General features: G+C 38.4%; 1 protein-coding gene across 2 annotated transcripts; it reads left to right on the top strand.

Annotated features, from left to right (window-relative positions):
* On the top strand, positions 1-13,367 carry CCNL1 (cyclin L1). 2 transcript variants are annotated; one of them, XM_051983075.1, is made up of 11 exons: positions 21-447; positions 590-664; positions 1,440-1,549; positions 8,385-8,505; positions 8,859-8,923; positions 10,759-10,858; positions 10,966-11,070; positions 11,156-11,297; positions 11,509-11,620; positions 11,710-11,808; positions 12,510-13,367. In XM_051983075.1, the coding sequence occupies exons 1-11, from the start codon at positions 82-84 to the stop codon at positions 12,856-12,858; spliced, it is 1,644 nt and encodes a 547-aa protein (XP_051839035.1). In that variant the 5' UTR covers positions 21-81; the 3' UTR covers positions 12,859-13,367. The 2 variants fall into 2 exon arrangements, with proteins under 2 accessions (XP_051839036.1, XP_051839035.1); XM_051983076.1 differs by lacking the exons at positions 10,759-10,858; positions 10,966-11,070; positions 11,156-11,297; ... (1 more) ...; positions 11,710-11,808; positions 12,510-13,367 and adding an exon at positions 9,170-9,737 and having other exon boundaries at positions 1-447.

Raw genomic sequence — 13,367 nt, 5'->3', positions numbered from 1 at the left:
GCCGGAGCAGTCGCCGAGGACTCTGGTTATTCTTGCCGCGGGTTCCGGCTGCGTTGGGCGTGCGCGGAGCTCGCTGCGACGATGGCGTCCGGGCCTCACCCGATCCCGGCCGCGGCCTCGGCCTCCTCGGCCTCGTCCTCTTCGGCCTCGGCTCCCGCCTCCTCCTCGTCGGCCGCCTCTTCTTCCTCGGCCCCCGCGGTGACTGCGGCGGCCTCGGGGGGTCCGGTCTCGGCGGCCTCCGGCAGTGGCCCCGCGGCCGGAATCCTCATCGGCGACCGGCTGTACTCGGAGGTGTCGCTGACCATTGACCATTCGCTGATCCCGGAGGAGCGGCTGTCGCCCACGCCGTCGATGCAGGACGGCCTCGACCTGCCCAGCGAGACGGACCTACGCATCCTGGGATGCGAACTCATCCAGGCCGCCGGCATCTTGCTTCGGCTGCCCCAGGTAGGGCCCGGGGAGCAGGCTGGGCGCCGCGGGGGGGGGCCTGGGGGGAGGGGCGCGGCCGGCCCGGGCCGCACAAAATGGCGGCCGCGCTGGGGCCGGGCTCGTGGCTGACCCCGGCGCTTCCGGTCTCTCCCGACTGCAGGTGGCGATGGCGACGGGGCAGGTGCTGTTCCACCGCTTCTTCTACTCCAAGTCCTTCGTCAAACATAGTTTTGAGGTAAGGCCGCCGGCTGGGCCGGACACCTGGCACCCTCCCCCACCCTTCCGAACTTTCACTTTCACCTCCACCTCTTGGGAGCCCAGAGTTAACCCAGCTAGGATAGTGTCCCTGCTTTCAGACTGGGTAGGCTCGGAGCCGCAGGGGAGAGTCCAAAGGTACTCCGGTCCCGGAAAAGGGTCCGGGTCTCTTTAAGTGGCTGTTCAAGGTCACACAGGTAGCAAGAGGAAGAGCCTGGGACTGGTATCCAGGTCCTCTGATGCACCTAAAGTCCCACAGTTGAATTCAAGGCCACCGGCTCGACTGACTGGCCAGTTGTGCCAAACTTTTTTTTTTTTAAGCTTAGACCGAGGGTTTTTTTAATTAATATTTTTGTGTCACTGACACTTGGCAGTCTGGGTGAGCGCCATGGACTCCTTTTCAGAATGATTTTAGTGTGTAAAACAAAGTTTGTGGGCTTGCAAAGGTAACCGAAGCTTAGAAAGGTAACCCCCCCCCCCCCAGCTAAGTTCACAGATTCACCTACCCCACTTTCTGAATTCTTAGGAACCCCTATTTATATCCACAGAAAATAGGCAGTAAGAAATAGGACTGGTACTTTTGTTCCTTCAAGATTGGATGGCCAATCTTAATTTGTGAGATTTAATGAACACTTATAGGGAAAACGTAGTCTAGGTTTAGGTTACTTTCCCTTTCCCCTTTCCTTCTCTCCCCGCTCCCCCCAAATAAACATAGAATATCTGTCTGATCTTCTTGGGAAATTGGTTCTTTTCAGATTGTTGCCATGGCATGTATCAATCTCGCTTCCAAAATTGAAGAAGCACCTCGTAGAATAAGAGATGTGATAAATGTTTTTCACCATTTACGACAGTTAAGAGGAAAAAGGTAAGATTGACATTTTTGAAAATAATGTCTCTACTGTGTACCAGTACCATCAGGTTTAATTTTTTTTTTTTTTTAAGATTCCCCACAGGATAAAGTTAATCTGACATAAGGAAACAAAAAGGCTGTTTAGGTAGTAAAGTTCACATGGGTATTTGACCACAATGTGGCACTTAAAATTGGAGAAACAGTAATAAAAAGTAGTTACTCATTGGTAACAAGCTTGTTCAGGCAGATTCACTTACAGTTGACTATACAGTATTGGAGGCCAGTTACGCCTTAAAAGTGTGGATTCTGCTCTGAGATGATGAGCATACCCTGTTCATTTGTTTTGAAGACAAAGTTGGAAGTGTAAACAATGTAGTAAGGTAATTTTGTAGCAAAGTTTTTTGTTTAGTTTATGTATATCTCCCTGAAGTCTAGTTAATTCTTTATCAATTGAGGTTGGCTTTTGTTAGAATACTTCTCAACATCCAACTACGATATATCGCATAATACCGGATCTGAAAGGACTGCAGGATGATAAAGGTTGAAGTTGAAGTCAAAGGGATTAAACAGGTATTTTGTTCTGGTTAGATACAGTCTCAGGAGTGGGATAGAAAAATAAGAGTTTGGGTTGAATTATAGTGAGGCATGGGAATTGGATTTTATAAGTTAAAATGCAGAGGTTGAAACTAAAGTTTTTTTTTTTTAATCAAATTTGCACAGTTAAACAAACCCAAGTTGTTTCTTTATGTGCTTATTTAAGGAAAAGTCTTCTTTTCAGGGGTTTCTTCATTTGTAGGTGAATTTAGTACATCCTGCAGAAGGATACCTTTGGCTTAGTTTAGATCTTAAGTTTCATTCTTACGGAATGCTGATAATTGGTAGACAAACTTGTTATTGGTTTGAAAGGGAGTTATAAAAGGATAGTGGTACTGAGATTGTTCATGCTTTATTTGGCTGGGAATTGGGAGCTAGTTCCTGAATCAGTTACCCTTTGTCGGCCTTAAGTCTTGGCTGAATCCAGAAGTTGGCAATAGTGGGGCTCTTCTGAGTTCAACACAAAAGTGCGGGACGTTCCCCTAAATGAATAGGGTAATTAATAATAAATTATCTTGAATATTACTATCACAAGGTACTTTTCAAAAAAATTCTACATTCTTTTTCTTTCTATTCTCCCTTCCCCACGGCCTTTTTCCCCACATCCTACCACACCGAGTGAAAGTTTTTAGAGAAGGAAATTTCTAACTTTGGTGACATTGAAATAATTGAAAATGGATTTTTCCAAATTAATGCCGTTTTCTTCTGTCATTAAAATATAGCCAGTTTGTACAGCTGTACAGTGTGGATTTCTTTATTTTTTTCTATGCCTTTCAAACTTTTTCCAAAATAAAACTCACCTGAATTAGTTTAGCTGATCAGTGGAAGTAATTTTATCTCAATCTTCAAACGATTAATGTTAAGCTAGAGTTACGTAATCACAATGAAGATGAACTAATTCTCTTTTCCTAGAAAAATTTGTTAGGCTTGATTGATATTTTTTTAAAAATGAGGTCATAAATTAGATACTTTATTTGTACAAATATTCCCTACCCAGTGTCATTGGTGCATGTTATTATGGCTGAAAAAAACCAAACCCAGCAATGCTTTCTTTTGTCATTAAAACCCTGTTGATTCATTTATGGTGAAATTACTTTTCTCCATGCAATCTGTCAAGTGAATTTGCATGACATTTGAAAGAAATATTAATCATGCAGAAATTTTTTTTTTTCTAAAGCAAGCAGGATGTAAAAGTTTCTATGCATTTTTACAAGTTTACAAGCATGTAACTTGTATGTGTTATTAACTTCAACTCTTTTTTCCCTTGCAACCGACTATACAGCGACCAGCTACATTTACCAAAGCCTGGGTGATGTGGAGTGGTACATAGCGATGAAGCTGTCGTCATGGCAACAGTGAGTGAAGTATCGAAAATCCCCAAGGAGAAGCCAGTGCTCTGAGAATAGGTCACTGGAATCGGGGACTAACAGGTTGGCCACTGGTGAACCATTTGGAAAAACTCCTGTTTCTTGTTAAAAGCTTTTGTCTTTGCTGTCCAAGTTGTTAGTATTGTAGGTCGGTAAAAATATATATATATATGTGGGGGTGGAGTGGGAAACAGTTTTTTTAGGCCATTAGGAAAAGAATAATCGAGTAAAATAGACGGTTGCTTAATTTCCCAAGGCTCCAGGTTTATGTGGCACATCCACGAAGTGTTTCCTGATGCCACATCCCCACTTCAAAGTTCTTAGTGTGCTATCTTCTGTCTTTCTCTCTCTTTTTCTGTTGATAGTTTTTCTTCCATGTTACCTGCCCCACCCCACCACTGTCACCCATTCACTGAAGGTCCTTGAGAGCAGGAACTGTTTGATTTCTGGTTTTGTTTGCCTGGTGCTCTGTACATAAACTCTAGTTCATAAATGTAGACTTAATTGGTCTACTTAAGTAGCATTTTGGTTTATAATGTGTTTCTAAAAAGGGACCTAAGCCTCGGAGCAGTTTGGTATAATGTAATGAACTCTGAATTGAGCAACAGAAAACTTGGGTTCAAATCTTGTCTGAGCATCTGTGTGACAGTAAGTTTTTTAGTGTCCTCATAAAATGGACATAGCACTTTGATGTATTCATTTTTCCACTATTTGTGAGGAAGCTAGCTTTATAAAATTTTAAAATACAGTCCCAACTAATTCTTCATTTGCTTCCTCGGGAAATAAAGCTCAGGTGTCCTAGATCCAAAGTATGTATCCACAGTGCTTCAGGCCTCTAGAGCTTAAGGTCTAGCTATTCTTTTAAAAATCATAACATATAGTGACCTTCAAGTAAATTATTACTTGCATTTTAAGAGGAAGAATTTACTTCCATATCCATGGCATATTCAGGAATATAAATTCAAGCTTTTGTATTCTTGAAGGTCAGCTTCTATTTCAAGGTTGAAGGTCATGAGATAAGTGTCCTTAGCTAAGTAAGCCCAGCTAATACTTTGGCTTGACCAGAAAGTTGAGTAGTAATAAATTTGGAACAGATCTTGGAACTCATCTAGTAGAGGCGCCCATTCAGTGAATCCCTTCTTTTTCATAAGAATCCCTCAATGACTTGGGGTTTGTCTAATGCCTACTTTAGGCACTAGAACTTTTTCAAGTCCCTGAAAGTTTATTGCTTCTGAGAAGCCTTTTCTACTGTTGTCCAATATGAGAGAAAGTAAAGTTATTGATGATTGATTGCAATTTCTATCCATTGATTTTAATTTGCTAATGGGCTTACTTAACATATTGGTAGCTGTAAAGTGAGAACTAAACAGTCTAAAATTATCTTGATTAAAACATCTAGTGTAATTGGCTTATTCTTAAATCTTCCCATCACACTTTGCAACATATAGTAAATTCTTAATGAATAAACTGGATGAATTAGGAGGAATTGTTTGGTTTTTGAGATAGCAGTGAGGTTTCTCACTTGATTTGCATGTTTTTTGTAATTGAATTAAAATAGGAAATAAGATCTTTTTTAAGTAAATCAGTAATTCAGCAAATGAAATTATAGGCACTTACAATGTAAGGCACTCCTTCCAAGGACTACACTTTGAAAGAACTGTTTGAAGTACTTGAAAATGGGCTTTTTTAGTATATAACTGTAAGTAGTTTTCTTTTTTTTGTGGTCAAAAGTGTTGGAAACTGAAAAAAAATTATTAGATTTCAGTATATTTTATTCTTAGACATTTGTGTCACTTATCAATCTTACATTTCTGTGGGAATGCAGTTTCTCAGTAGAAGAAAGCCACCTTCTGGACTTTATACTGTACTACTGGGAAAGTTTGATTATGGTTTTCATAAAGTATTCATTGATTCATTCCCTGATGGTCACAAGTAGATAATTTATGGTTAATTTCAGTTTAAAAGAAAAATAAGCTGTCTCTTTGCAAAATATATATGTATATTTAAATGGTTTAGTGTCCCTTTCTGGTAGAGACACATGTTTTACTAAAGCTTTGCTGAGTAAAATGTCAGTACTTTGTACCTAGTTAAATCCTCTATAAAAGAACTCCTTGGATACTTCAGGTGATGATTTGATTTACTTAAAATAGTGAATTGAGTGCTTTTCTCAAAGGGGGAAGGATTAAATTAAATTTAGGGTTAACTTGGTGTTGACAAAGCATGATGAGAGGAGATAAATTGAAAAGGGTTAAAAAATTAGCATTCAGCTTTATGATCAAATTAAGGGTGGGCCCAAATTGAACCAGGATCCTGTGAGGTTTGGACAAACAGGAAGATTTAAAGCCATTCAACCAGAATACTGCTCCAAAGAGCTCCACGTGGAAGGGTGATTGTCCACAAAACAGATACAAGGACTCGTCCTTAAATTTCAGAGGCTGGTTATTAAATAACCAGCTAGTTGGTTAAATAGAAACAGTACCTCCTGTGAAAGCATGTATAATGCTTCTAATGAGCAATATCTCCATTATTTTACCAGAATAAGGTACTGTTCATTCAATTACAACAGACTCTTATTTTGAAATGGCTTATTTTTTTTTTTTAACTTTAGGGTGAGTGCTTAAATTTCTAGAAACTATCTCAAAGTAGAAATTTTATATTCTGCAGTACCAATCTTATGGGGGAGATACATTTTATAGTGTTGTATAAAAACACGAGACTGAATTTCTTAGCATGAGTACCTGCTAATCAAAAAGAAAAAAATATTAGCAGTAGAAAATGTTTTACCATATGGCTTTGTTTGGAGCTTTAAATGTCTGGGAATATTTAGCGTATACATACATGCATATATGTGTGTGTATAATATATATGACCATGATGAGTTCATATTGCTTTTCTTAAAGAAATGATTAACTTTATTTTCTTTAACTTGACTAAAAGAATTCAGTACAACTGAGATCTTTGTCATCTGTAAGCTGGTTTTCCTATTTATACCAAGTCATTAAATTTAATCTTCAGCATATAGGCTGAAGAGAATTTGGGTGAGCTTTTTGACAATATTAAAATAAGAATTAAGAATGTCTATGTTATTAACTTTTCTCTTTTGACAAATTTATTTACTAGTGAAATTTTAACATGTTATGACTAATAACTTATGATGAGCAAATTCCTTCACTCGACTGAGCCCAAGTTCTAGCTAAGGTTCCTTCACATTTGAATCTGTGAAGGAGAGTGGGGATGTTTGAAAGAAGACTGGAATTAGAGTCAAAAAGAAACTGGTGGTTGAATTCTTCCTCACCTGCTCGATGTGGTGGGACTTTGTTAACCTCCATTGAAGGTCTCTTAGAGTTGTAAATCTGTGATCTACGATAGGTAAGGGGTGTGTGGGCATTTTTAAAAGCACAAGTTAGTAAAAACACTTTCCTTCCAGGAATTGATTGTGATTCTCCCCATCCTCTTGATGAAGGAGGAATCCTCCCCAGTAAAAAAGGGAGACCAACAGATAGCTCATTGGCTTGCAGCTGGCCTACATACTTATTGCAACAGAATGATTCACACCATAGCAGACCAAGAAAAGTTTTTTCCCCCCTTTAAATCTGCTAGAAATAGATGTTCTATACTTGACCTTTTTACCAGAAGTTAAACATGATGCTTACCATGATAGAAAACATTCATGTTTTAATTGTGAAAATCATTTGCCTAATATGGGGAAATTATTATGTCCATATCTTCAAGAAAGATAAATTGTGGTACTTCATTTACATAATATGTATTTAAAGAAGTATTCAGGTTAACAGCTTTTCCTTCATCGTATGTCAACAGAAGCTGTTACAACATCAATATTTCCGTAGTAAACAAAATTCAATCTTGATTATGTAGTGATGGGAAAAAATACTTGATTCCCACAGTTCATGGTGTCCTTTAAAAAAAAAAAAAGTATGTAAAATAGGGTGGAGTATCTGTTTTGCTAATGTATCTTTACTCACCATGGAGAACTTTGTGTTCTCTGCTCTTATTTTATATCAAGTAACATTGTATCCAGGTTCTAAAAATTGATTGATGCTGCCTCTTGACTAGTTTCTGACAAATTTCCCAACAAATGATTGAATGTAGTTGTTTACTCTTGTGCATGAACGTAGTTATTTACTCTTACTCAGATCCTTAGCTTTTATGAGAGGTGTAAGAGCTTTCTGGAATTGGTTAATTAAGTAGATCATCGAGATCATCTGGGCACCCCAAGGCTACTTAAGTGGTTGAACTAATTGTTGACTTGCTAACAGTTCTTTTATCTGTTCGTTCTTAAGATCAGCCATGTTAGGTGAAGTTGGAATTAATACAGATCATCTGTGTTTATATTATTACGTGTTTGTGCTTTTCAATTTACAAATCACATTGCTGGGTACTTGTTTATGCTTTAAAGGTAAATCCTTTGTCTTCAATTAAACTACTGCAAGTAACTGTATTTTATAAGGAAGTTTATGAAGAGGAAACTTTAAGAGTAACGATAACTTATATCACAAATATTTTTAAGCTTTTATAGAGTCTGAGAATGAATTTTTTACTTTTGACACTGAGAAGCATGAAGTTTTTTTTAGACAAACAACCAGGATGCATTTGTAAGTAGATATTAAGTTTATTTTCACATTAGTAGATATTAGAACATAAAGGAGTAAGTGATTTAAACAAAGTCACTTTTGGAATGAATGTAAACTCGGTCTGTATGTTTGATTAGCTTAACTTGGACAGCACAAGATCAATGCTTTAACTTGTTTGCAGGAGTTTAAAAAGCTGGTTTCTGTTGCCAATAGTTGGTTGGAAGGGAAAATGGAGATGCCACAAATAAACTTGTTTGAATGTGCAAAACAGTTGTGATTTTATTTCTTACAAACTAGGACACCAAGCCCCCTGATCCTTGATCAGAACTACATAAACACCAAAAATCAAGTAATCAAGGCAGAGAGAAGGGTATTGAAGGAATTGGGATTTTGTGTACATGTCAAGCATCCACACAAGGTGAGTTACAAGAATGCATGTGATAAGTTTTATGTTGGTTTGATAAATATTTTTTTAATCATTAATATGTAGGTGTTGAGATCTGTTGATCACATTGAGCCGTCAATGCTTGTTTAGAAGTGATGGGGATGCATTTTTGGAGTAAATTGCTGTATTGTCTGCAGATAGTTATAAAAGTTATTTTACAGTCATTCTTTTTTACTGTGCCTATGAAGATAAATTATTTGGTTCCTAAAACGTTAACTTAAAGGCTTTTAAATTTTTGGTTTGGTGCATCTCCCATTTGACTGAATTAACTGGTAGAACAAGAAACTCCATATGTAATTATTCTGTGTCTCTTCCTTTCCCTCTAGATCATTGTTATGTATTTACAAGTCTTAGAATGTGAACGGAATCAAACCCTGGTTCAGACAGCCTGGTAAGTCATCCTTTGCACACTCTTACCTAGCCAGGAAAACAGTAGCAGAAATAACGTAAGTTTTGTTTTCTATTTTCAAAACAATGAAATGTAAGCTACTTTCAAAATGAGCTATTTTGGGCCAAAAAAAAAAAAAAAAAAAGGTAAATAATGCTTATTTCTGCTTACTGTTTTCTTGGTTTGACTAATTACTTTTTACGGAGAACTCAATTTAACTTTGTTCTTTTTTCTACTCTTTAATTAAAGGGTAGTCCATGATGGTAAGTCATAGAACTCTGCCCTCTGCACCTCAGCCCATGACCTCAGGATGGCCTGATTGGCTGCCCTTCTCTCCAGCCAATCCAGTGCAAGCTCTCATCCGAGATTCACTGAAGTGGTCCATATCCATCTGGCAGCATCTTCTAGTTCTGTCGGGGTGTCAAAAGGATTTGTATATTTGTTTCTAGAAGTAACTATTCAACCTGCATATGTATTTAATGTATACCTGTTACTATCAAAATGATCGGCTCATTTTTGATAGACTTGTTGTTCAGCCATTATGAATTGATTTTATTAGTAGTTTGACTAAATTTGGATCATGAGTATGTACAGCATGCTAATCCTGCAAAGGAAACGACAGTGGGCACCATTTTATATCCTACAACTCCTAGCAGTTGGGCTATTGGATTTCAGATTTGCATTTCAGGCAATATAAAATTTAGAGAATTTGTCAGGCCTTCCCTTGTTTAAAGGGAAGTCTTAATATTGCTTGGAGACACTTTAAGCAACACTTTTGAGATGCTGATTTTCTGCGAGGAGTGCTGGCTTATTTAAAGGTAAAATGAGTATTATTTTGGTGAATTGTTATAATTGTTACTCTGCTGTCCTTTATTCTAAAAGTTAATTATGTATAGGAAATTATTGGCAGTAACAAGTCCTTTGCCAAGTAGCGAGCATAAATGACTTAAATTTCCTCATGATGTCCCATGCACCTATTGGGCTTTCATTAAAGAATATCGTGTACTGGTCTTATTAAAATCTATATAAGTTAATGTTTGTTTCATGAAATCAGATTTCATGGATCAGTTTTCTTAGCTAAATGTTAAGGATACTGATTCCATTTTTCATTTATGATAACTTGAAGTAATTGACGTATTGTATATTTATAAACATTTTGTATGGAAGAATACAAATGTCCAACCTATATTGAGTAATTGGAATATATTCAGTCTGTTTAATTGCTGCATAAACATTAAAGATGTGTTTGCTTTCGATCTAATCAATTACCTTTACAAGGTTTGAAGTTGTTTTCCCAAGCAGCAAACTTAGTTTCCTTACTATTTGAGCTAATTGTCAATCAGTAGCCGCTTTGAAGAGTATAAATATTTTTCCCTACCATTTTTTTTCCCCTGAAAAGTCTTGTGAGATTGTTTGGTACACAGAACAGACCTGCAATTTGTTGAAAAGGTTTACATATTCTGAGATATACAGTATGAAGAACTGTCGAAAGCAAAGTTGTAAGGCATTACTTTTAAAGAACGAAACTGTTATCACTTTAAAAACTTTTCTCCAAAAATAGCAAATATGTTTTTTTCTCCTTTGTTGGGCAGAGAAGGGGAGGCTTTTGGTTTCTTAATGCCTTTTTTTTTTTTTTTTTAAGCAGAGGGACAGATTTAAAATGTTAAAATTCTTATCACTAGAATTTTAAGATAAGAATGCTACATGTTAGAAGCCTATAAGACAAATATAACTAAAGAGAAGGAAAAAGAATAAAGTAGATTGAGTCTCCAATTAAGTTTAAACTCCGGAAGAAACATTTGTTCACCTATAAAACTTAGAGTTATAATGTTTTCCAGGAATTACATGAATGACAGCCTTCGAACCAATGTTTTTGTTCGATTTCAACCAGAGACAATAGCATGTGCTTGTATCTACCTTGCAGCTAGAGCGCTTCAGGTGAGCATGTCATCTGGGAACTCCCTGTGACACCAAGTAGACACAAAGCCCCAAAAAGAATAAAATGCCCCGATTCCGTCTAAACTCAACTATTGCTCCTTGTTTAGATTCCACTGCCAACTCGTCCTCATTGGTTTCTGCTCTTCGGTACCACAGAAGAAGACATTCAGGATATCTGCATAGAAACACTTAGGCTTTATACCAGGAAAAAGGTAAGACATCTTTGCTCGCCTGCCTGTGACTGACTTGTTATGGGACATCAGACTAGAAATGTTCATTTCCTTTTCCTTTCAATAGCCAAACTATGAATTGCTGGAAAAAGAAGTAGAAAAGAGGAAAGTAGCTCTCCAAGAAGCTAAATTAAAAGCGAAAGGATTGAATCCTGATGGAACTCCAGCCCTGTCGACACTGGGTGGCTTTTCTCCAGCTTCTAAACCATGTAAGATTTATTTCATATTTCCATAACCAGGAGAGTGGATTTTTTTGGTTATAAGCTTAATTTCCTTTGTCTGCTTATACTTAAGTGTCTGAACAAATATTGTCATTAAAAACAAACTCAGAACTACATGGCCATAGCCATTCCTTAGAAGCAACCTTAGGTTTTCTTTTAAATATGATCTTTTTTAACATAAGAGATTTTCTTTTTAAAGCATCACCAAGAGAAGTAAAGCCAGAAGAGAAAACACCAATATCGACCAGTATGAAGACCATCAAAAAAGAACCGGAAGATAGACCACAGGCATCCAAGAGCCCTTACAACGGGTGAGTGTTACGGGCAGGAGCCAACTCTATCCAATTCATAGACTTGTGAGAGAGACAATCTGACCTTTCCCCTCCCCCCTTTATTTCAGTGTTAGGAAGGACAGCAAGAGAAGTAGAAACAGTAGAAGCGCCAGTCGGTCGAGATCACGAACAAGGTCACGTTCTCGATCTCATACGCCAAGAAGACAGTAAGTAACTATTTCTGGGGAGCCATAAGAAATTTAGATTTTCTTAGTTTAAAGTTGCTGTAGCTTATCTGACAGGACAAGCCAGAAACTTGGAAATAATGGATTATTCATTGGAATGTGTGGCCATCTTCTAAAGCCCTCTGTTCCCACACTCCCTTCACGTCCCCCATGGCCCCCCACCCCAGGGCATTTGGGGTTAAGTGACTTGCCCAGGGTCCCACAGCTAGGAAGCATTAAGTATCTGAGGCTAGATTTGAACTCAGGTCCTCCTGACTTCAGGGCTAGTGCTCTATCCACTGCACAAACTATCTTCCCCTTTCTTCATGTTTTAAGAACAAAAGAAGCAGAGGTTAAATTTATACAGCTGAATAATTAGTAAGGAAGGAAGAATAATTAGAAAACGATTTCATTGTCCTTTTAGAAAAACTTTTTAGCTAGACCTCCTGATGGCTCTATAACTAGATTGTAATGGCAGAACCCTCCCTTGTCTTCTGCTCCTTGATTCAGTTGGCGTGGCCCTCAGACCGTAGGGGACCCGTAAGGGGACCATCAGTGGGCCTGCCGGCCCTTTGTTGCTTGGAACTTAGTCTAGCGGGAGTAGTGGAGCGGGGAAATGCCAGAGTCTGGGTGGGTTTGTAGCGCTGGGGGGTAGTCACTTGTGTGTAAAAAGCCAAACCTAAGACCGCAATTCCTCCTTTAAGTTATAACAACAGACGGAGTCGGTCGGGAACGTACAGCTCAAGATCGAGGAGTCGCTCCCGCAGTCACAGCGAGAGTCCCCGGAGGCACCACAACCACGGCTCTCCACACCTCAAAGCCAAGCACACCAGGGAGGATTTGAAAAGCTCAAACAGACACGGCCACAAGAGGAAAAAATCCCGCTCTCGCTCTCAGAGCAAATCTCGGGATCATTCCGACGCTGCCAAGAAGCACAGGCACGAACGGGGACACCACCGGGAGAGGCGCGAGCGCTCTCGGTCCTTCGAGCGGGCCCACAAAGGCAAGCACCACGGCGGGAACCGCTCGGGACACGGCAGGCACAGGCGCTGATCCTCGGCTCGGAGCCTGCATCATTCCTTAGTAGTTACACGCCTATCTACATTATGGTGTATGGACTCTTAATTGAAATATTAGAAACAAACTGATTAGGAATTGATTTATTAAAAGCCCTCTAGGTTTTTAGAAACATTGAGGACATTTTCTTTTGGAAGAACTATGTTAATTTTTTGCACATTAAAATGCCCTAGCAGTATCTAATTGAAAACCATGGTCAAGTTCAATTGTACCTATTATAGTTGTGTATTGTTTATCAATATAAGAACTGGAGAGTGGTCTTCTGTAAAAATGTATCTTATTTTTATACGGATAAATTGCAGACATTATACTATTTAAGTATGGTTATTTGTTTAAATGATGGTGGACACTTTCTTACACTGGTTTGTCTGCATGTGTAAAGATTTTTACAAGGAAATAAAAATATAAATCTTGGGTTTTTTTTAAAACTGCCTCTTCAAATATCTTATTTAAATAAATTATTAAATTGAAATTTGAACGTTGAA

This window comes from Antechinus flavipes, chromosome 3 (genome assembly GCF_016432865.1).
Source record: "Antechinus flavipes isolate AdamAnt ecotype Samford, QLD, Australia chromosome 3, AdamAnt_v2, whole genome shotgun sequence".
Lineage (NCBI taxonomy): Eukaryota > Metazoa > Chordata > Mammalia > Dasyuromorphia > Dasyuridae > Antechinus > Antechinus flavipes.
Note: the sequence above shows the minus strand (reverse complement) of the source record. Positions and strands in the feature narration are given on the sequence as shown.

Bases quoted from the DNA above. Each gene is read 5' to 3' on its own strand.
- CCNL1 (XM_051983075.1), top strand. From the start codon at position 82: ATGGCGTCCGGGCCTCACCCGATCCCGGCCGCGGCCTCGGCCTCCTCG. The intron at 665-1,439 runs GTAAGGCCGCCG...GGTTCTTTTCAG, and splicing joins TCGTCAAACATAGTTTTGAG to ATTGTTGCCATGGCATGTAT. The intron at 11,621-11,709 runs GTGAGTGTTACG...CCTTTATTTCAG, and splicing joins TCCAAGAGCCCTTACAACGG to TGTTAGGAAGGACAGCAAGA.